The 23,436-nt window shown below is 34.1% G+C and overlaps 1 protein-coding gene across 4 annotated transcripts in view; it reads right to left on the bottom strand.

The window, feature by feature from the left end:
• The window catches only part of LOC118197446 (uncharacterized), an 873,067-nt gene extending 850,489 nt beyond the window's left edge, over positions 1–22,578 (bottom strand). For 3 of the 4 annotated variants that reach the window (XM_085827736.1, XM_085827734.1, XM_085827732.1), the window contains exon 1: positions 22,420–22,577. In XM_085827736.1, the coding sequence (XP_085683862.1) occupies positions 22,420–22,471 (52 nt within the window). In that variant the 5' untranslated portion in view covers positions 22,472–22,577. Of the gene's footprint in view, positions 1–22,419 lie in introns of all 4 variants that reach the window. The other variant, XM_085827733.1, reaches the window with a different exon arrangement.
• Between the last annotated feature and the right edge of the window lie 858 nt (positions 22,579–23,436).

The following is a 23,436-nucleotide window of genomic DNA, read 5'->3' on the forward strand; positions in this document are numbered from 1 at the left end:
AAATTCACTTACCACTTGTCGGATTCTATCTTCCTCGTCATTAGGCAGGTGGTCGAGATTTAACCTTGGCGGTTCAACCTTTTCTACACGCACTGGTTTCATCGTCAGCTTAAGAGACGCTTCATTAAAATCCAGTGTAGCTTGTGCGTCTGAAAGAAAGTCTATTCCTAGTATTAAGTGTGCTTGCAAATTCTTGACTATAAAAAACATCACCTTTACTTGTTCGTCCTTGATACGGATGTACAAAGGTACTTTACCTACGCACTTACATTGTTCTCCTTGCGCCGCTAATACTGTTGTATTATCCGCATTATATATGCGGTATTTGCGAAAATACTTTCTAAAAAAGACTTCTGCCACACAGGAACACTGCGCGCCGGTATCCAGGAGTGCGGTGGCCGGGATATTATTTACCAAGACTTCAATCTTCGGAAGAGTTAAATTTTTCACCATTACTGTATTTAACTTGTAGGAAGAGGGGTTTTCGTGGCCTTCGGATTTCCGCACCCTCTCGTCAGCAGAAATCCGTTTTAGTTTAAATTATTTTTCCTTTCGGTGCTTTCCTTCTTTCTCCACTGGCCTTGAGACTTTTTTCCTGGGTTGCTATTGAACTGTCGACGTTCGCCGGCTGTTTTTGAATGCTCGGGTTTCCTTGCCCACTGATTCGCTTTTTCTCCGTAGCCATGTGCTTGAGTTTGCTGTAGTCTTGGCGTACCAAATTGGTTTCGCTGTTGATATTGGCGTCTTCTTTCGACGTCCGCCGTTCTTCTACTTTCAAACTGGATTGCTAGCTCAAATAATTTTTCCAGTGTAGTCGGATTTCTCAATTCAATAAAGTCTTGCACTTGGGGTAGTAACCTCGGCAAAATCACTTGAATTATTTCAGGATCCGGACGGTTTCCATACAAGAGCTTGAAAACGTGAATTTTTCTTAAAATAAAACTCGACATGTTTTCCATTCTTTGTTGATATATACTGAAAAGTTCTGTTTCTAATTTCGCACGATCCCTTACAACAGGGAAGGCTTTTAGTAGGGCAGTCTTGAAATTTTCGTAGGTATAGGTGGGACTTCCTGCTTGACCCAAGAGACTTCTGCCGATACATTTGAACCAGTTAAGCGCTTGGCCCCTCAAAGCGCTGGTAGCTAAGGTAACTTTTTGAAACTCGTGCACGGGGTAGAGCATGAAGTGGTCATCCAATTTTTCCAAAAAACTGGTTACCTGTGAGTTTCCATTAAACGTTGCTTCTGGTTTCATCGAAGCGCGCATGGTCTGGACAATATACCCAAATCCTTCCAGGGCGGCAGCTGGCATTTCTGGATTCTGAGCTGTTTCTGCAGGCAGCACAGGTTCTTCTTGAAACTCGGCCATGGTTATTCTTCGTCGGGCGCCACTATCAGGTTCAATGTTTCTTCTAACCTTCTTCGGAAACATACAATGACCTGACTAGAACAGAGAGCTTACTAAAGCTATGTTCACTAATTGTAGTAAGTAGACAGGATACAGACGAAGGGTATACAAAACCCTTTATTTTTTTCTTTATATACAATGACTTCCGTACTTCGGAATACAATGACCCTCCACTCGGGGTCTAACTTAAAAGATATCAAAATAAAACTAAACTCTAATTTAACTTTAGAATAAGATTGGCCTTATAATAACAGAAAGCGTATGTAGCACAGAGACTGTGAACACTACAATACGTTTAATTTATCAAGAGGATTAAAACCTCTGGCCTGGAAGGCAAAGTAGCAACTGCGTAACTTCTAAGGTAAGCGGCCTGCTTCGAACTCACGGCTTCCTCTCTTCTGCTTGGCAAAAAGGCCACACTTAAATACTTGGCGTTCGCCAGACAACTTGCATAAACTCCTTCACGCTTATAATTCTGGCCGGAAGTAGAAAATAAGAAGTGATAGTAAAGATTTAAAATAAAATAAACGTTAGTAAAACTTAAGATCCTTACAACCTTGCTTAAGTATAACGTGACTCTATACTCTGTTACAAGAATCAAAATGGTCCGTATACTATAATCCTTCAAGATAGGAGGTTCTAAGACATCCCCTATACAATTTAGACCTTGCCCTTTCCGATTACCCCCTTTATTGTCACGTAAAATAATATGTAGAAGGTATCCATTGATGCAGAATTTTGCAAGACAGTGAATTATTTTTCCTTGCGAAAAGAAGTAAAGTGAAGCAATCTCAAGATGTAAGTTATTTAATCCGATTTTCAGCATGTTAGTCTTCAATTGTTTATTGTTTATTCTCCATCTGTTGATCTGTGAGCCTAACAATCTTATTTTTGATCATCGCTCTTGCGAATATATTACCCAAATACTGCAAAAAATGGTGTCGATTATTTTCTAAAAGCAAACATGTGATACAAAAAACGTACGATCTGAGAAGAAATAATTCATAAAGCAAACAAATCAGAAGACTTACAGCCTAATGTTATTAGAGTAACAAAAAGGTATTTAAAAAAAATGAAGCTTGTATTAAGACAAAAAATACTGTTAACGTGGTAGTTACGTATCTAAGAATATGGCGAACTAATGTAAAACCAAACTTTTTTTTTCTTTGTCTAAGAATGAAACTTGAATTCACAGCAATTTAATTTTGCCTGTCGATGAGAATATGAACAAATACTTAATTATTTTGCTTTCGTCTGCTTAATTATAAATTTCGTTAAGTACTCTTGCAAATTTTCTCTACATCTTCGGATTTAAAATTTAGTTGTGAACATCTTTTTCTCTGTTTCTCTGATGCAGTTTTATTCTGTATGGCAGCTTTTCCTATTTTCTTCTACTCTAAGAAAAGAATACTAAAAAATCACTAAATTTTCGATGTTAAGGACTTCCTGCTAATTTTACCATGCTTGAATAATAATTCTTGCGGTGATATTTTTATTTGCTCCTGTTACAATACGAATGTTTTCGACCCCCCAATGGCGGATTCTAGCCCTTTATAGGAGTTGGTCACTACTAAGACCAAAAGTGGTCGTCAATAGGTGGACTACCATTGCTTCCTTTGAAGGAACGGACAAATTAGATCCATGCCTGCTCCAGCATCTATCCTCCATCATGGATTCAAACCCGGGCCCTTCGATATGGCAGTCAAAGTCACTAAATGCTTTCCCATTTGGGCCGCACAATACTAATGTGATAGCTCAAAAATTGCATTCAGGATAATTTAACTAATTATAAAGCAAGTAAGATTCGTCTAACATGAATGGTAGTGTCGGATGTAGAGAACTTTTTTTCCTTAAGTGGCAGATTGTGAACAGTTACAATTTTGTAACAGAGTCCATTAATCTATATTAAGGCCAAATGTAGTGGTCTCTTTATTATGGAGGCACCTAATAGGTGGGCCACCATTGCCTCCTATGAAGGGACAGACCATTACAAGCATGCCTTCTCTGGGATTGGAACCCAGGCCCTTCTGTATCGCAGTCAGGCTCCCCTAACCGCTATACCGTCTGAGCGGTACTTTGTGCCAAGAATTGATTTGTATGCCTGTGTAACATATTAATAAAATAATACACACACCCATATAGCTTTGTCATCTAGCGAGTATTCCAACGTGAAAGAAATCACCATAAGTCAACAATTTTAACCCAATCAGTTAATGGTAATCCAATTAAAATATTAATTTGTTTTTATTAAAAATACATTTCAGGATATTGTAGTAACAGCAGCGAATGAAATTCATTAAAATTAATTCCATTCTATTCTATTCTCGAAGTAATCTGGTACCAGCTATAGGAATTGTTCTTCATGTAATAACAATTAGAAAAACTGGTTTGAAACAGTAGGATATATTACAGAAGAATTAAGTGAAAAAATCACTTTTTATGCACATCAGTCCTTTACATGGAAAAAATACAGCAGTGCTAGTGACATTAAACATTTAAAATGCTACTCTAGAACAAACGTATAGCTATAACAAATAAATAATATTAGTATCGCATTTTAGTTTTATGATTTTAGTTTAGAAACAAACAAAAAACACATAGTTTTGTGATTAATCCTAATGGCGAAATCAGTACGAGCCAATTTTCTTGGAAATGAAATTTTACACCAAAGCATCGTCTAATCAGCGAGTTAGCTCTCAAACATTTTGCCATAATAAATAATCTTACTGAAATTTAATTCTATTTTGATGAAACAACTATACAATTCTGGTCGAAACTGTGCGACACATTCTTCTTCTCGTAGGTATGGAATTTATATTATTTATAGGTAAAATATTATTACTAACCCAGAAATTGCTTGCAACATTTTGATGAATGGTTTTTATTTACTATCACTGCCGATACTGTAGTGCTAAGACGCATTTATTTCTATAAATAAAATTTAATTATGTCACAGTACTAATCAAAAATGTTACAGAAATAATTATTTCTCTGATTTTTGTATTACATTTCCTCCTCTTTATCATGTAACAAATATTGCACAATATTACTTTTTAACAATATGACATAAATACAGCATATACGCCGGAAATGGACGCGCTTTATCTAAACTTACTGCAGGAAATATAAAAAACGTTGCACTGGGAGATATGATTATTAGTTCTTGTTTACGAAACTTCTGTAACAAGCAGAAGAATTTCATTCGGTTACCAAACGGAAACTTGATGCCATTAAAATAATAGGTTGTCATGCGAGAGAACATTTTTTTCATGAAATGTATTAATATTATATATCTTGGCAGCTGTGTTCTACGGCTCCACCCGAGGAGATATCATGCCGCCAGGGAAAATAAAGTGGCGTTTATGTAATAAGCAGCAATTACCAAACGTAAATACGATTGATTTTGAAAAATTAAGATATAAATATAAATCATCGAACGATTAGTTTGCTTGAATGTGGCAAAGCACACGAGGGTTATCTGCCTAATGGAAGGAATATCTTCCTCGAGGACTTTTCAAAGAAACTGACTTTTCGTACTACGTATAGGAACCAAACATAAAACCAGCCCATTTAACCTGGGATCGAATCGGTCCAAACTCCCAGTATTCAACGGTCTTAACCACTCGGTCACTAGCGGGACGTATCAAATGGAGCTCATCATAACTTAAGGCTTATAATAATGCAATATTCGGTCGTCAGAGCTGACATAAGCGGGAGTAGACAAAATCAAATTGTCGAGACTATAAAATTTTTCGAATAATAAAAAATCAAACATGGCTTCTGTGGGATTCGAACCACGGATCTTTCAGTCCTAGGTGGATGCGTTAACCAGTTCACGAAAGCACGCAAGTGCCTTCACGAAAGATGCGATCACGAAAGATGCGTCACAAAAGCTGGATTCGTTTACGAAAGCACCGCAAGTAGCAATGTTATCATTGCTTATATTCTTATCCCGTGCTTATCCTTTTCCGGCACGCTACCTTTTAAAGTTGGAATTTCAGCAAGCAAAAAGAAGGGAGGCAGTCTAATCAGGCCTAGTGGTACACAGGTAAAATATTGTAAAGGTAGCACTTACCGTTTTAATTTTGTGTCCGTGCCTGAGGCGGGCTCAAAATGAATGGAGCTTCAAAAAGAGCGCTGAAGCGAGCAATGCTGGGAAGAGCGTAATAGAGTAAAAGATTTTTCGCACGTTAAAAAATACTAGATTCTGATTACCGTAGCAGATTCAGCATTACTTAAGGAAAGCCTGCTACTTTACACCCCAAAAAAGTAAAAGTCTCTCTCTGCTCTCCATATCAGATTCACTATCTGAAGGCAATTCGTTTAGCATTTTCAACGCTTCAGAAATGGTCAGCCCTCTACGATCTATTTAGAAATTAATTAAATCTCAGAAAAAATAAACTAATATTATATCTACAATTAAGAAAATATAAACTATAAAATAGAATTAATAAACATCTATAAGCAAAACTATGAAAACATAGAGCTAACAAAACTTCTTTCAACAAAAGCGGGATAAGAAAGAGAACTGCTCCAATGAAAATTAAAGAGCTAAGTGATAAAACTACCCCTGACCTTCAGAAAACACCCCAGCAATTCCTTAGTTAATAACCAAACTTATTATTACTTTGAGTCTTTCAGTTGATGTTTTAAAATTCACTTTATGAGCATGATCAAATTCATATAAACTTGTTTTCTCCATTGTGAAGGTAATTTCGTTTAAAATATAAGGAAATAAAGAAAATGCGACTTGCTTCACTACGGAGTTATATATTAGTTAATATGCTCGGCTTAGCAAACAATCGGATAATAAGCAAATTGAAGAAATCAGAAAACTGAAGAAAGTTTGTAGATAAGATCTACTATTTCACATTACAAAAAAAAGTAAATACGATGCAATATTTCGCTTTCAAACATCATGTAAAGGTAGATGTTCAACAAACTCTGAAAAATGTATTGCCATAAACATATTTCTTAAAACACATTTTCTATTTTTTAGAATATTCAGTACAAAACTCGTAAATTTTCTTCAAACTGTGCTAGTTGATTGCAAAGTTGCCTAACTTCATTTGCATTGTTGACGATGCTAAATATTCAAAAATAACTTAATGTCACAAATGGGACTCATTTAAGGCGTAATAAAATTTTCAAAACTCTCCTGATACCCATAGTAAGATCAATCTTCAATCTCCCATAAAACATTTTAGAAATACTTGTAGTATAATGTAATCTTATGGTTATTTATTCATGTAAATGAGTTGTGAACCTATTCAACCTAGGGAAGATCTCCCCTAGACAGAGTATGTTCTGCATGCCATTTCCCGCCGTGTCTTCTGTACTTAAATTAATACAGCACTCAGCATCAGGTATCTTCAATGAGATCTCTCAGAGGAATAGCACTTGAAGTAACCTCTCACTTCCCCAACAAATCCCAGTCGATAGGGGGGAGAAATCCCCAGAGAGAAATCATGTGGAGCGACTTATACGGTCATCTACATGAGGGGATGTAGCTGGACTTTAAGAGCACGCCTTTGTCTCTCTAACGAGTCTCGCGTGGATTCCTAATCTGCGCGTGCCAGTCTCACGCCTTAACAGTGGCAAAGGTGTTATTTCTTGTGAGATTCAAAGCTATTATTTTAGATTTGATGCAAACAAATAATTAGAGATCTAAGTACTTAAAGTTATAATTGGCCAAACTGCCAATATTTTTATCATAGCATGAAATATTGCCAACTGACTACCACATTCATTCAACAAATTTGTAAGATTTTTATTATTTTCTAATTACTTAAAATATTTTATATTTTATTTTTATTGACATTTTCTTCTTCTCAGTTCAGAAGTATTTAAATAATTAGTAGTTCAACAAAAACGAATGAACTGAAACACGCTATTACTATATTGCTATTTTAGTTTCTATGTAACCATCATCTGCACGCCCAACTTGCGCTATGCTTGACTAAATTTAAAGATGTTGCTAGAATATGGTAAAGCCCTCGAGGACTAGCTTCCTAACGGGAGAGATGCCTTCGTGGAGGTCATTCTAAGAGGAAATGATTAGTATTCGCGTTTAAGTTGTGAAAAATTACGAAAACCAACCATGCATCAGCTCGTTCGCCTGGGATTGAACTCAGGTCTAGGTTCCAGTATTTAGCGGTTTTAAGCATTGGGCTATTGGTGAGGCCTGACTTAATCTGAAGAGACAATTCTGTGACCATAGAAATTTTACCTAAACTGGGGAGGAATTAGCGAAACCTCTTGCAGTAATTGCTCTTACGTTTCATTTGCTTCCTGCTGCAAGATAGGAAAACTCCTTGACGTGTGGCAAGCAGAATTTAAGTTTTTTGACTTTAATTTGGAAGGTTCTAGATAAATCGATCCATAAGAATTTGAAATGCTATGCTTCGGATGAATATAACTGTAAATGATTGAGCTTAAAGAGCAGTCTGTGTCACAAGGAGAATTTAGCTTCGTTTATTTCAGCAGGTAAAGTGAGAACGCTTGCGATGAATGGAATTTACGTTTCCTTTGCTTGCACAGATAGGGAAATGAGTGAGATGATATCTAGTAAGTAGAATTTAACCTTGATTCATTTGAACATGGGCTGTTTGAAGTCAGAACCGTTGTGGTAAGTGGAGTTTAAATTGGGCAATTAAGTCGAATTCTAGTAGTAAATTCTAGTAGGTAGAATTTCGACTTAATTCTTCGAATTAGAAAAGACCTAGGAAATGAATTTATTTAAAAAATGTTTTCTTTTAGAATTTTAACCTTCAGCGTTAATTATACTTCTGCCAGAAATTCGGACGTGGTGATCAACTGGTCGAAGTGCTGGGATTTGGATTCCGAGAAAAATCTGGTACATAGTTGTTACGTAAAATAATGGAAGTTTAAAACCATAGGCCTAGATATCATCTCGAGACGTAACCTTAGGAAAAGAGGAGAAACGATTATTACCTAAAGGCTCTCAATAAGATTTAGGGAAGGCTAAATTTTGTTAACACTGGTGTCGAAGTTGTACGATAAATGAGAGAAACATCAATTAGTCCACGTACGGTTATTAAGTCTACACGAATTTTAAGGACTTTACATAAACAGTAAAGATACGTACACTGTAAATAGTTAATTACCTATGATAAATCTTGCTGTTGTAGTTGTTAGCACTAATATTTCTTATATTTTGATTTATTATTACTATATTTTATTTTCATTATATGCAAACAGACGCATGCTAGAAGATCAAAATCGCCATTACACGTGCTAAGCATTCTCTCATGCGCCTTCTATCGGGGTCGCTTTTGCAGTTCCATTCAATTGACAAATTACAGCACGCATTTTGTAATAGCTTGTCAGAATTTCAATCAAACTTTAAGTCTTCAACTGATTTAAATGCTTGTTTATAACAATAAGGTGAGCCCCCTCTCCAGATGATGTTATAAGGGTAGCAATGGAGTTAAGACGGTAGTTGAAACCAAATCTTATAACTTAGCCAGTCTCATAGTATGGCATAAACATAGAAATACATACAGCTTCTATGACTACACTTTTATTTCATATTAAATTGCATTTAAACATATAATTTTTAGTTGAAGATGCATCTAGTATATAAGACAATAAAATTGTTTATAGAAATTACTTCTTTTATTCTACCTATCCCCAATAAATCCCGTCTTCTTATAACAAAATATACTCATAGCTCATCTATAACATTGGAAGAAAAAACTTAAACACTCGATTGAATAAGACTACAAGGAAATGTGTAATTTCTTTCCGGATCCATTTTTTGTGGCAGAATTTTAGCTGCAGGTATATTTTTTTTGTCTGTAACATAAATGCCAGACGACCCTCTTTGGAACATCGAATGCTTAGGTCATACAAGTATATATATATTAAAGAAAAAGAGGATCTCAACATTTTATTGAAACAAACGGATGATAAGATTGGCCAAAAGCGTAGTGGAAGATCCAAGAAAGCCTTCTATCTTGCATTCCTCAAGATCTACGAGCATTTGCAAGAGAATGATAGACATACCAAAGACGTTTCCGTGCTTTCGGAATCTTAATGAAAAGCCTTGAGCGAGAAATGGAGCAGTAGTTTATTCATCAGCGAACGTCGAAGAAAGAGAGGCATCTTCTATTAAATACCGATAGCTTTTACTGAGTCCAACATGCGTTTTATGCATTTTATTACAATATTTTAGCTTCAGTGCTAGTATGTGAGTTTTGATAAAAACATTTATGCATATATTGGTGTAAAAAATATTAAATTAGCGTTACGTAATTTAATGGAAACTCAAAGCCGCATGACTGCCATCTATTGATGACTTGGGGAACAAATGTACTCGAATGCTTTTCATCCTGTCAGTTACTGTTCTTCATTCTCAGTCAACATTGGGCACTGATTATCGCTTACGCAGTCTGGTTGATTTGGAGGTCAGAGAAAGCAACTTCTGCCTGCTTATGATTAGGTTATGATCTGAGCAAAATACAGATCAACAGTTTTTTAACCATTTGGCCCGTGCGGATCCCTTGAAATAACCGTCATGTCTCAAGGAACACCTAGATAAAAATTAGTCAATTCATCTCTGTTTATTAGCTTTTATTCATTACCATATATTAGCTTAAATTCGTTACGATTTCTTGTAGATATCTTATTAGCATACTTATTGTCCTCTATTCATCAATATTTATTCATTTCTATTTGTTACTATCGTTTGCGAAACCCCTATGTAAACCATTAGCCTATTTAACCTTATTTATTAGTTTCTATTCATTGTTATTTATTAACTTCATTTCGTTACTATTTCTTGTGGAACTCTTACATAAAAATTCCCTTTTATCTCTATTTATTAGCTTATATTACTTCGCTACTTATTACTTTCTATTCGTTTCTATCACTTATGAAACCCCTAAATAAACATCAGACTGTTCATCGCGATTTATTACCTCCTATTCCTCGTTATTTATCAGCTCTGATTCGTTACTGTTATTTCTGGTAGAAACTCTACACATTAATTAGCCTGTCCCTCACTATTTATTAGCATCTATTTGTCGCTGTTTATTAACTCTCGTTTTTTATTATTTCTTGCGGAATCCTTAGCAATTTCTTGAGGAACATAAGGATCGAGAGAAGGACTTGTGGACTCGATTGAGAAGGACTTGTGCAGATATTTGCACAAAGCCCATCTTTTATGCAGTACGCTGGTTAATGTTATTATTTCTGAGACAACTACGCAACTGATGGGTACGGCTATCTCCTTCGAATGTCTCATCAACAAATGTCCAGCATTCAGAAGGAACAGAATTGATTCTCAATTAAAAAAACCTGAATAAGCTATGTAGCCGAGTAATACGATATGTGAAGTTTTAAATTTCTTTATTTATGCTAGAATGGGACACTCGAATACTCGAATTCTGAAAAAGATTCAAGATTCGAATATTCTAGTTTCGAGCTTTTCTTCAATATTCGTATCTTTCGAAACCTATTTAAACATTTTAACTCAAAACTTGCTGGAAAATGTTGGTTCTGTTGTTAAAAAATGGAAGCAAAAGGAAAATGAATGTAAATGCTGCAATTTTAAGGCAACTGAATTACCAGTATCACTGCATAGCATCTCTTACTACCCCAGATTACTTTCTGGAATATATATATATATATATAGTAAATATATATGTATAGTGTTTGTATGTGTTAATTCTTGAAATAATTACCTCTCCTATACACACACTCTGACATAAAATAGTTCTTTAAACTGAAAGAAATTACCAATTATTCAAATATATTTTAAATTATATCGAGAAATATAATCCTTAAAATTCAAGACTTTTAAATATATAATTCATTTACTAAATTTCATTTATATATTCTAATACATTACATGTGTATCTTCAAAAACTGTATGTTCTTCAATTCGTTTTTCATTAGATGCAGATTTTAAAGCCTGGCTTAATTAAAATCTTTTAATTATCATTATTCTGACATAAAAGATATTTTAAGAGAAACTAGTTCCTATTCGCGTTATATTATATGCAGAAAACCACGGAAATATCTATGGAGCCGGTCTGTTTGCCTCGATTCGAGGCCATGTCGAATTACCAGCGTTCAGTGGTCTAATCCTTACAGTCAATAATTGGCCTGCAACACATTACTTGCATTGTTTTTAAATCACTCCCTTGCTAAAACTGTTAATGATATAGCACAGCGTCGATTACCATAATTCCTTAAAATTAGGTCATAACGAGTTCAGCGATGAAGATTACGAAGAAAGTCTGTAAATAAAGTGTATGTGTTAGGAGCGAAGTTGTTAGATCTGCCAATTGTTCTCTTATCTTAGTAATCGATAATTTAATCTGTAGATCTCTGAAGCTTCTTATTCAATCGTACCAAGAGTGAAGCGAGTGAAGGGAAAGAAAAAAAGTTGGAATTTAGTATAAGAGAATATGAGATGAATGGTTATATGTAACATATATTTAGGTGTCTTAAATTTCAGATTTCCTTCAGTGTTAAAAACCTGTTTGTATGACTCTGACTTTTCCTAATTATTATTTCTATACCTTCCTATTCTACTCACTTCTCTCTTCCTTCATTCTGAACTTTTTACATTTCAAAAGACGTAAGTTTCCTTTTCTGCTTTAAAGAAGATTATTTCATTTGGATGAAAACATTCTCCCGCTCAAAAAATAAGCAGCAAAGGCAAAACATGGAATGGAACAAAAACTATTCAATGAATATATGTGAAATTGATCCAAGAGCTTGATGTGGTATTATTAGACTACATAACAAATAATAAAGCAAAGACATGTAAAAATATATATACTACGATCATTAAATCGCGAAAGACCAAATGGATCGGAAGAATGTGCAATAGAAATATCAAGCTAATAACGGGTATGATACCCTCTAGCAGAAACGCATTCTTGACAACGGCTAGGCAAGCTGACAATAATGTCGTTCATCGCTTGTTGTGGTAGTAGTAGCTCAGTCCTGTAATAATGCATGTCAGAGCTTGTGAAGGGTGCCTGGGGGCACACTCTGATCTACTCTCCATTTTCCCAATATGTCCTACACATGGGATTCAAGTCCGGTGATTTAGCAGTCCACGGCAAATGTGAGATGCTTTCACTATCCAGATAACTCCGCACTATTCGAGCTGCATGTGAGCGAGAGGTATCGTCCACAAATATCGCGTCGGCACTCATCGTAGCAATAAAACGACACGTAAGAGTGTGTAGAATTTGAAAGCGATATCGGACGGCTCTGACGAAACCATCAGAAATCACGTAGAGGTCGATGCGGCGGTTCATTGCTATCCAAACAAATACAAGTAATCCTCCTTCTCCTCTGTAATGATCTCTTTCGACGATATATGGCGCTCGATAGCATGTCCTTGGCTATCACCATATTACTGCCCTAGTTCTGGATGTTAAACTGAGACTCATCCGTAAAGAGTACGAGGCCTATTGCCCTAGTGTCCAACTGCGATGTTCGCAGCCTAATTAAACCGCGCTTTGACATGCGATGGAAACAACGGAATGCAAACCACAGGTCTTTGGACGTACAGTCCACCTTTATGTATTCCACGCAACACAGTTTGGAGGGATATGGGTCGTACTGCAGCAGCAGAGTAATGCGATGCCAACTATCGTGCTGTTATTGACCTACAGTGTCTTGCACATAACAACGTTAAGCGATTCTCTGTCGTTGTAATAATCATCCGGCGTCTAGACCCACGTCTTATACAGGGGTTTGATCCATTGGTAACCATTCTACAACCAGTTGAAGACCTCAAGATGCCCATTCAGATCTGTCGCAACAACAGACTGTCTTGCACCAGCTTGCAACATCCCGACAGCTCTCAAATGCATTTCGTCGTGCAAATGGTGTCTTCGGCTCATGTTTTCCCCTTTGGCTGTCTCGGAATATGCAGAATTATTGCTGCTTGCGAATTGAAGCATAGATCCGGCATGTCTCTTTTTAAGGCGTTGTGGTGGCACTGCAGGATTCCGTTTTTCAGCTATGCAACCTCTACCTCATATGTAAATTATATATTTTAAATCCTCTTTTTAAATTCGTACTTTTTCCTTTAGCATTTGTTGCTTATTTTTAGCACGAAGGTAAAAAGTGACCCAGGGGAGTATAGTCATTTTTTAATTAATATTACAGAATTAATATTATGAATTCGCTGTCTGCCAAACATTGCGCATTCACGTAGGATGGCTATGTTAGAAACGGTGATTCAGAGATTATTCAGCAGGCATTTCATCATAAGACAGCATAGAGAAGTTTCAGCATGCCTAATCATCTTAAATTTAGCGAAATAATTTCGAACCACAATATCTGTAACTCTAAAAACATCACCAGGTGTTGAACATATGGAAGAGATCACCAGAGAATGTGGTGAGAATGAGAGTAGCATTCCATGAATAACATAGGTTGATAATTTTCTGGCTATTTTATATCCAGATTCAGGGTTATGTCTTGACATCTTGGATATCGACTTAACCATACATAACTTCTTTCTGTGGAGTTATTTAAAGGAGAAAATTTATGTCGACAAAACCCATTTATCAGACACACTGAAGACAGATTTTCGTACAAAGACGCTGTGGAACACGTGTGGAGCAGACTCACCTCTCGACTTGAAATTTGCATCATGAAAGATGAGCGTCATCTTCCCAAATGTGATTTATTTCCGAGTAATAGAAATGGCATTCCTTTTAGCACCTATTTACACCTAAGTCTTAAAGTTTGGTGTTAAACTAACTGTATAATATTCAATTAAAATTAAGTATACTCATTAAGTATGACCTTGTGTTAATTAGGTGCCGTTAACATCTGCAATTGTACTGTGTATAATGCAACTAGTTAACCGAAGTACTTTTTATGAATTTTAACACAAGGTACTAAAATTTCCTATTTTTTTAAAAATTCAATTTAACTGCATCTATTAAACATATATTGTGAACTACTATAAATGTATTATGCATAGTAATTGCTAGTAAACTGGTTAACAAGTGAGGTTTTTATGAGCTTTTATACACCATTTTCTTGAAAGAGTTTTTAATTAACTTGAATGGAAGGCATCAAGGCCCCCTGGATGGTTAGCGAAAGCTGAATGCTAATTAGAAAGCAAGGGTTTGGGTTCGGTTGCTACTTAAGGATTGGCTTAGCTCTCTTATCTTCTTTTCTAACTCCTTGAGAGTGTAATATCGGTCACCCGCTGTGGTGCATCCTAAACCTAACGGGAGTTTCCAGTGTTCAGATGGCTAAATGACTGATGGATCTAGTGATTTCTGGCAATTATTCTCACAGCAAGTATAACAATACTTGCAGAGTAAATGTATGTCCAATGGATTTTTAGAAAGTTAAAAAAAATTAACATAAAACTAAAATATTATGCTTTTTATTTCAAGAAAAAGGATTTTCTTAATGAAAACTGCATAAATTATACATATATTGTAAAATATTGCAATTCCATACTACCTAGCCTAAATTATAGTTTTAAGTAAGCTTGTTTTGAAGTTAGATAATTATGTAATAGTATGTGCATATATATTGTTACTATTTTAACTGTACTAGTAGTACTGGGGGGGATATAGCTGTCTCATCGTATGGTAAATATTGGTGTCTTGTATGCTTCTTCCTGTTCTGTTCTACAATTTGACAAAACTTGAAAGACAAAACTTGAAATCTTTAATTTATCTTTCAAATTTAATCAATGCTATTGATGAAAACACTGAGCCATTTAAAAGCAATAAACCTATTTTGAAAAGACTTAAATCGTTATTTAATATTTTGAGTAATGCATCTAATAGGACATAACCAACTGACAGTTTTCATGAATATTTGTAGCTTTGTTGCAATTACTTTTCAACACCATATGTTTCAGTTTTTAACACCATATGTTGCATAACAGGTATGTAATTATTTTCCATTTGTCTGATGTCTTGCAAATTTTTAAATTTTTAAAGGTACACTCCTCTGAAATGTTAGATTATAATCTGAAATTTTCAGACCGCAATTTTCCCCTTTATTCATTCTTTATTCCGGACAAAACAGTTTTCCTTTGCAAACGCATTATCCCTAATTACGCCGTCTGAACTCAGAAGAATTGTATTTCCAGCTAAAGAAAAGTTAAAATTTATCACTTAGCGAACTATGTTAATTGAGGATTAAGAGGCGAAGACATTTTTTAAACTTCAGCGTCAAATAATTATTCATATTTAAATGTAACTAGACATAAAACAATTTTATTTTTTAAACTACTCTACTGAAAAAAATATGCTTTAAAAATAAGTGCGAACATGTCTTTGTATTTGCTTTTTATGTAACAATGGATAAAGATTACATTTTATTTTAAAGAAATAACTTTCTTTTCTAAAATTTCTATAGCAGTTTATCACTTACAATACGAATCTTTATTCGTGAAATAAAGAGAAACGCCGATTTTCCCCTGGAAATATTTCATTCATTCTTATTTATCTGTAACTGTAACTAATGATCTCCCCGCGAATTTGATACTATCTCTAACTTGTGAAGTGAATTCTTCAAAATTTAATCACAAAGAAGACTAGATTTAAACCGAATGTTTTGATTTAAAAGCAACTAATCAATTAATAAAATGAAAGCGCTTTTCCGCACAATAAAGCTTTCGTAAAATGAGGGGATTAGATTTGAATACCAAATATGTTCGTGAACTGAATATGCTTAGAATTCCATTCACAAACTCAATATGCACCAAATATATTCATGTTCCTAAATACAAGCCTGGAAATTCTAAGATAAAAAATATATTGAAATGAAAACGTGGGAAGAATATGCATCTCTATTTCTGACGATTTTTCAAACACATATGAAAACTACAAAAATATTTTGTTAAAAGTTCTTTTCTGTAATACAAAACTTAAAACTTTTATACGCAGGTGCTTCATACTTGCGAAACATCCTAAAAATAAAAAAACTAAAATAAAAGAATCAACTAAAGAACGGTGTTGCCGGAACATTTACAAATAAAAATTGTATTTCCTCATAATGAAGAACACATACTTTAATTTTTATGAAAACATATATTAAATACTGCTATATCAATGTATCTGAGAAAATTATCTTAAGCAACAGTATTAAAAAGAAAACTATTGCAATTTTGTCTTTAATTTAAAGTCATATCTTCGCTACTTAATATTAAATATTTACTGAATTAGCTGTTGAAACAAAAAAGCATTCCAATTCTGATTTTCAAATCTAAGAAAATTCAAATTTATGCCGTTATTTAGTGGAAAAAGCGCATCAGTAATTTTTACCGATAACAGCATGGATCCACCTCTTTCAGAATCAAAATTCTATTTTGTGCAGGTTTACTGTTATATTCATAAAAACGATGAAAACGACGCTTAGCGCCATCTTTCGAGAAAGAGAAAGAATTCATGAAACGAAATAAGCAAAAATGGTTGAAACATTAACTACTACTAATAGATTTTAAGAAAATGTAAATTAAATCCACTTCAACAGCTGAAAACATTCTTCAAATTATTTTTGAAGAAAAAGTCCTGACAGACAGACAATGAGCACAGAATTTCCTTTTACGAAATAAATAACATTGTTTAAAGTGAAACTAAAACGCTCTTTTAGTTTGCCTAATGCTTAATCGATCTTACTGGCAATGATTGGTACACATTTTCTAATTCTTAAAATCTGGCAGAGCCATTAAATACTGAAGAAAAATATAAAATATAAAATACATACAAAAATAAAACAGAGAAAAAATATTTAATAATAGAGAAAAAATTTCTGTACAGAGAAAAAATGACGCGAAAAGGGAACATTTGAGAAATTCTTGTAATTTTGTATATTATAATTAATATAGTAATACCATTAACTGTTTAATATATTTTTAAGCAGTTTAATCTGGGCAGGAAATTCCCTTAATTGAATCAGTATTATTGTAAGCAAAAGAATGCATGTAAACAGCGGAAGAATAAACATCAATTGTAAATGAAGAATCTAAGTGATAAATGGCAATAAAGAGTAATGTTTATTAGATAAAATTTAAGCAGTATCATTGAATTCAAATTCATCCGAAAAACGTAGATAGAGCTTTTTGCTCTTTGAAAGAGTTTTCATTTTGGAGATTCATGATTAAAACAAAAGGATTCATTTTTTTTGACAGGCCCCCCTTTAAATTGCGCACAGCATATTGGAAGTTAATTGTGTTCTGAAGAACAGGCAGCATTAAATAATTTTTGTATGTTTCAAATGAAAGTAAAAAAAAAAAATAGATAATTGATTTCATTCAGTTTCTAAATGGATAGCATTTTAAATGAAGAACAAAAATTTTGATTTTTCTTTTTAAATAAAAAATCGTCCGTTTATTTTTAATAGTCATCTTTCTCACGTATTTTGGTATCAAAATTCTCTAAAATATAATCATTTTTTATTATTATTATTATTAGTAGTAGTAGGAATGTTATTGAATATTTTATTATAATCATATTTATAAAAAATGAAAGATTTCAGATTTTATATTACGCCCAAAGGACCTTTTTTTTTCATTTACAGACATACATATTTCGAAAGCATTTGGGCTAATGTGATATAAAGCTGATCCCTTTGGGCTAAAAATGTTTCAAAACAGCATATTTTTACAATTTCCCAAAAAACATACTCGCACATTGGAAATAAAAAGGCTTTCTCTCGTACAGTGTTGCCACTGCTCGCTTTGAAATCTTTGAGTCTGTTAATCAATAATACTTTAAAGCTTTACAAAATATTAAACAGACAACAAAACAAATTCGAAATTAAAAATTCGGGCTTCCAGGTGCCCATGTTCGGGTGCCAGATTATTCAAAATTTGATGGCTCTAGGTACCGTCGTTTTTTACAATGGGAGAAACATACATACATTCATGCAGATTCTTCATTATTTAATTTCTTTAAATATAATACAAGGAGATAATATTTTATGCAAACAATTTAAAAGTTGTAGGCAGCTTATAGTGAACTGACGCAAAATGCCGTTTCGAGACTAATAGCCCTTCTGGGATAATGTTCCTTTGGGCTTACAACAAATACTTTGAAAAGAATTCATTTTTAGTTAAATATAGGAGCTTCCTAAATTTTAAACAATTTTAACACTTTGAAATTTTGTGAATATACAAAATACACATATAACAACTGTCGAAAAATATTGATACACGTCATCATTTCAAAATTAGTCAGTGCCCTATAATTCTTATGTAACGTTAATGACGCAGTACTTACATAACACTTGAGTCAACTACAATATTAGAGTTTGTGAACATGAACATGAATTAACCAACTGAAGTAAAGTTGAAACAAAGCTGAATCAGCCTTAACCAAACCTCTGAAGTATAATATGCGTATTTTATTGCCATCGCCACTTGTCTTACTTATTCCAAAAACGTCATAAATGTGTAAAATTTGATAAAGTGCGGTTGCTTGTCTTGCGCCAGTTTAGGTATGTGTATCTGCATAAACAATGTTTGCCAACGAAAATAAAGAAATATTTAACAGGCTATGATTGCCGCTACCAGCTTTCATGCACCGAAATTACGTCTTGAACATCTTAATTATTACATATATTCATACATATGTAAAATTAGTAGAATCATACTCTGAATACTAAAAGATTCAGAAAATAACACTTCTGAAACTGATTTATATTTGTCCGGTTTCTTTCAAATAAACTTTGATATCTTTTAAAATTTTCAAAATACGATGGATGAAAATAATTTTGTAACACCTTTTGTTAACGAAATCTATTTATTAACTTTACAAAGAAATCAGTTCATTTAATTTAGAAACTTTACTTCTAAATTTAAGTATTGGAACTACACGGTAAATTTCAAAGAAACAAGCATTTGTACTTTTGATTTTTTTTTTTTTTTTGTTATTGTTAGACGGGTGTAAATAAAACAAATCAATTGTTGTTTAATATAGAAATGAGCAATACTATTAAAAAATACATGGAAAGAAATTAAATTGTCAATAATTGCATTAAAGCACTTTTCATTTCGCAACCGACTTTTTGATTTTGAAAAAGTTACGTATTAACGCAACCACCTTGGGGCAAACTGGCGACTTTTTACAGTTGAAAAGGTAAAAGTTGCTTCTAGGGAGCAAGTTTCCGATTTTGGCGACTTTGTTTTTAGAAGATTGCCAAATTATCGATATTTATTGTAAGCGGGCAGACATAAGACATTGTAAGCGGGCTCAAATAAACATTAATAAGTAATACGATGCATTATTTTTTTTTTCTTAAAATGCTTCTGTAATTTTTTCGCGTTATTTTACGTTGTTGTTTCTCACATCCATCTGTTTTCGCTCAAAACAACGGGGGGGGGGGGAGAGAATTGCATAAACTCGGCATCGCAGACAACCTGAGCAATGCGCACTTGGCTATCTAGCAAACGCGTCTTATTATTCCCTTTAGCGATTTTGAGGTAAAATACTATACCCCTGCAGAAATATTATTTCAGTCTCCTTTATTGTTGGCAAATTCCGCAAGCACGCATATTTTTATATAAAGGGAAAAAAAATAGCACGATTTTTCTGTAAAAGTTGTTGCAACTTAAAACAGAGCAAAAAGGACGCATGCAAAAGTGGCAACATTGCTTGAGGAGGGACTTGTTATGAGCATGGTTGCCTTAAGTATGATTATGCCGACGGTTGTCAGATTTTAACAAAACTTTTTTTAATTTTTTAACAAAATTAAAATTCTGAAACATATTTAGTATTCACGATACATAACACACATTAACCACGCGGCGTACTGCTTTTAAAAATTGGTTATCTTATCTGTTTTCTAGACTTTTATTCTCAAATTTAAAAAAATTTCCTTTTATATTTGGAGTTATACAAAATGTTAAGCGTGGAAAACAGCAGCAGTAGATACGATAAGATATACAGAAACTAAAGAATAAAAATTGCTGAAAAATTTCAAAAACTCTTTTTAAGAAAACTGAACAAAATTAAATAATAAATACTTGCATGCTTTCTCTTATGAAACTTTTCAATGTTTCTGCTCTTGAAATGTAATGAAACCTGAAGAACACAAATGTGAGTCGTAACAGGCGTATACGAAAGAAGTTGAGCAAGTAGTAGAAGTAGAAACATAAAAATTTCCAAAATTCACCTTTTTTTTTTTTTTTCCTTTTTTTTTTTCTTTTTCTTAATAAATAAACATGGTTTAAAATTTAAGAAATAATTAATTTTTTAAATTTACTCTGAGAAGTTCAGATTTTAACGGTCGCTCAAAAGGCTTCATTTATACTTTAAATATGGTTTATCAGCAATAGAGATGGCCCAGCTGGAACAGCGAAACGTTTTACAGCATACTGGATGAATATACATTTAAACTACCATGAATACACAATATAGCTTCCGTATGTTTGAAAAGTGAAAAACTATATTAACGTAATTTTGTTAAAATATTGAACGTTTTTAATTTCATATAGCTTGAATTAAATGCATTTTTAATTACTTCGTTCAGACTAAAAAGTTTTTTTAAAAAAAGAAAAATCTCTTAAAAACCGCATTTATTGCTTCTAAATAGTTTACTTTTTTACTCAATAGCAGACAGATTATATCTGAAAAATCTTATATTTTTCTGAATGGCATCAAATTCGATTTGCGTTTAGTTAGTAGATTTTACTCAATTTATTTATATGTTCTTATTAATTTTCCTTACATGCATATTAGTTTAGGAACACAAAATAATCCAGTAAAAACATATATGTACCTGAAATTTTTATTTTCCAAACGTAAAACACCACGCTCCCTAGGCACAGTAGAAATCTAAAAATAGCTCTTAAGCCAAAACCGATTGGACCCCCCCTAGACTAATTTGTTAATCAATAACAAACAGATTAAATCTGAAAGCTCTTACATTTTAATGAATGGCAGGCGGACTCGAATGAAAAGGGAAACAATGCATTTATAGCGGACGACATTTGAAGTAAATCAACGCAAAATCGTGTTTCGAAACTAATAGCCCTCTTGGGCTAAAAATAATTAATGCTTTTATAGCATAGTAATAAACATTTTCCCATATGGAAATCCAATGTAACTCACAGAGCACAAGTGGGCGTAGTTACTAATACATAGCGTGCAAATAGTAAAAGCATCAGAAATTTCAAAATTTACGTACTTTATTCTCCATTGCCTTAATAAATGAAATTACTTGTATTTTGAATCTTATATACAGGTTTTTGTTTCCTTATAAATAGTTTACAAAGTTTCAAAAGGCAAATGTTTCTTTGTTTTCACGGCTCAAAATCAAACGAACATAACATCTATAGCTCCGGTAAAGCATGAAGCTCTGGTAAAAGCATCAGGCAAAAGTTACCATGGCAATAAAAAAAGGTATAGAAGCTTAAAAAATAATTTAATAATTTCGCGCTATACGTTTCATAGCAACTTAACGTTTATTTACATATTGAGGCCTGTACTTGCTTTTTTAATCTTAAGTTTTCATAACAATAAAACTTCAACTTTATTGTCAAGAACAGTTGAAAATTTAATCAACTTTGCAGAAAAAATAACTTTCGATGGGAACAAAACAATGACGAAGAAAATTAAATTTATCAGAACAAAAACTCTCGGAAACATTATTATAATTTATTTTAGCTTAAAAAGTTTCCCGAAATTAAAATAATCAAATATTTCCGCATTGTATTGGTTCCCAGATGAAAACTTAATTAAACTGTCTAAAAGCAACGAGAAGAAAGGAAAAAAATTGGGGGGAGGAAAGGTGGGTAAAAAGTTTAAAAGTAAAATTCGAAAATGCCACGGTCCGATACTGTCCGCTCGCGACGACGGTTTGTTTACTGTCGACTTGTCGAACCGGAAGCGGCCGAATAAGAGAGCGCGACTCGCTGGCAAAGCGTCGGGAGATGCTCCGGAAAAAGGCAACGTTCCGTAAACGGGGAAAGTCACAAAAGTTGGGGAGCGGTAAGACCGTCGACAATAAGAGAAAAAGGATGCGTGGAAAAACTGACCTTTGGCTGCGGCGATGAGCAGAGCGGCGGCGAGCAGAATCTGTGGAGGCATTGTGTGCCCTCCGAGGGTTGGGGTTCGGGCGCTCCTCACCACATCCGAACGCACGATATATCCCTGATGGTGCGAGCGCCGCTATCCGACTGCGGCAACTCGGAAGCGAAATGCGGCGCTGCTGCGACGCACCCCTCTTCCTCTCGCTCGGGAAGAGCCCATTCCGTTGCAGGGGCGCCTAGAGAGAGTGGACGCAAGCCCCTGCCCGTACAGGTAGGACACGAGGATCGTTTCCTTGTCCGAAAGCTCTATTCCAGTACCATCATCAACTCTAAGTGATTCCTGACCGAAAAAAAAAAAAAAAAAAAAAAAAAAAACTTTTTGAAGCTCTGGTTCAGAAAGTTGAATAAGAAATAAAAGATAAAACTTGTTGTAACAAACGAATAGAAGTTTTTGTAGCAAACACACAACATGAAGTGATTCCGAGGAGCGGAAAACTTTTCATTTTGTTCTTGCTTTTTTTTTTATACAATAAAAAATACATATTTTCATTTTTCATATTCTCCTTTCTTTCAGCCGAATCTTCCTCAAGAGTTCTTGCAATTCATTATTCTTAAATTCCTTCCGTTTTCTTGCATTGAATATGCCACTAATATCAGTTTCTCTTCTCTCAAAAATAGATTTTATAAGTATTTCTCCTCTACATCTGTGCATACAAACTTCGCGCTATAAGTTTTAACAGATAATTCATTTTGTTTCCTCAGCAGTTTTTTATTGAAAACAAAAGAGCCTGCGTTTGCATAAGTAATCTTTATCAGGCTCCATTTTTACCGCCCACCAGCGGCCGAGCGGTAAAGTCGCTGAACACTGGTAGTTCGGTCCGAGGTTCGAATCCCGCGAACGGGCTGGCTGCATGGGTGTTTTCGTGGTTTTTCCCATGTGTAACGTGTATACGAGCCAGTTTCCCTTAGAAAGTCCTCCACGAAGGCATCCCTCCCCTTAGGCAGATAGCCCTAGTGTGCTTT

Source organism: Stegodyphus dumicola, chromosome 12, assembly GCF_044657685.1.
Source record: "Stegodyphus dumicola isolate Sdum_Otavi_A_Nest chromosome 12, ASM4465768v1".
In the NCBI taxonomy this organism is placed as follows: Eukaryota; Metazoa; Arthropoda; class Arachnida; order Araneae; family Eresidae; genus Stegodyphus; species Stegodyphus dumicola.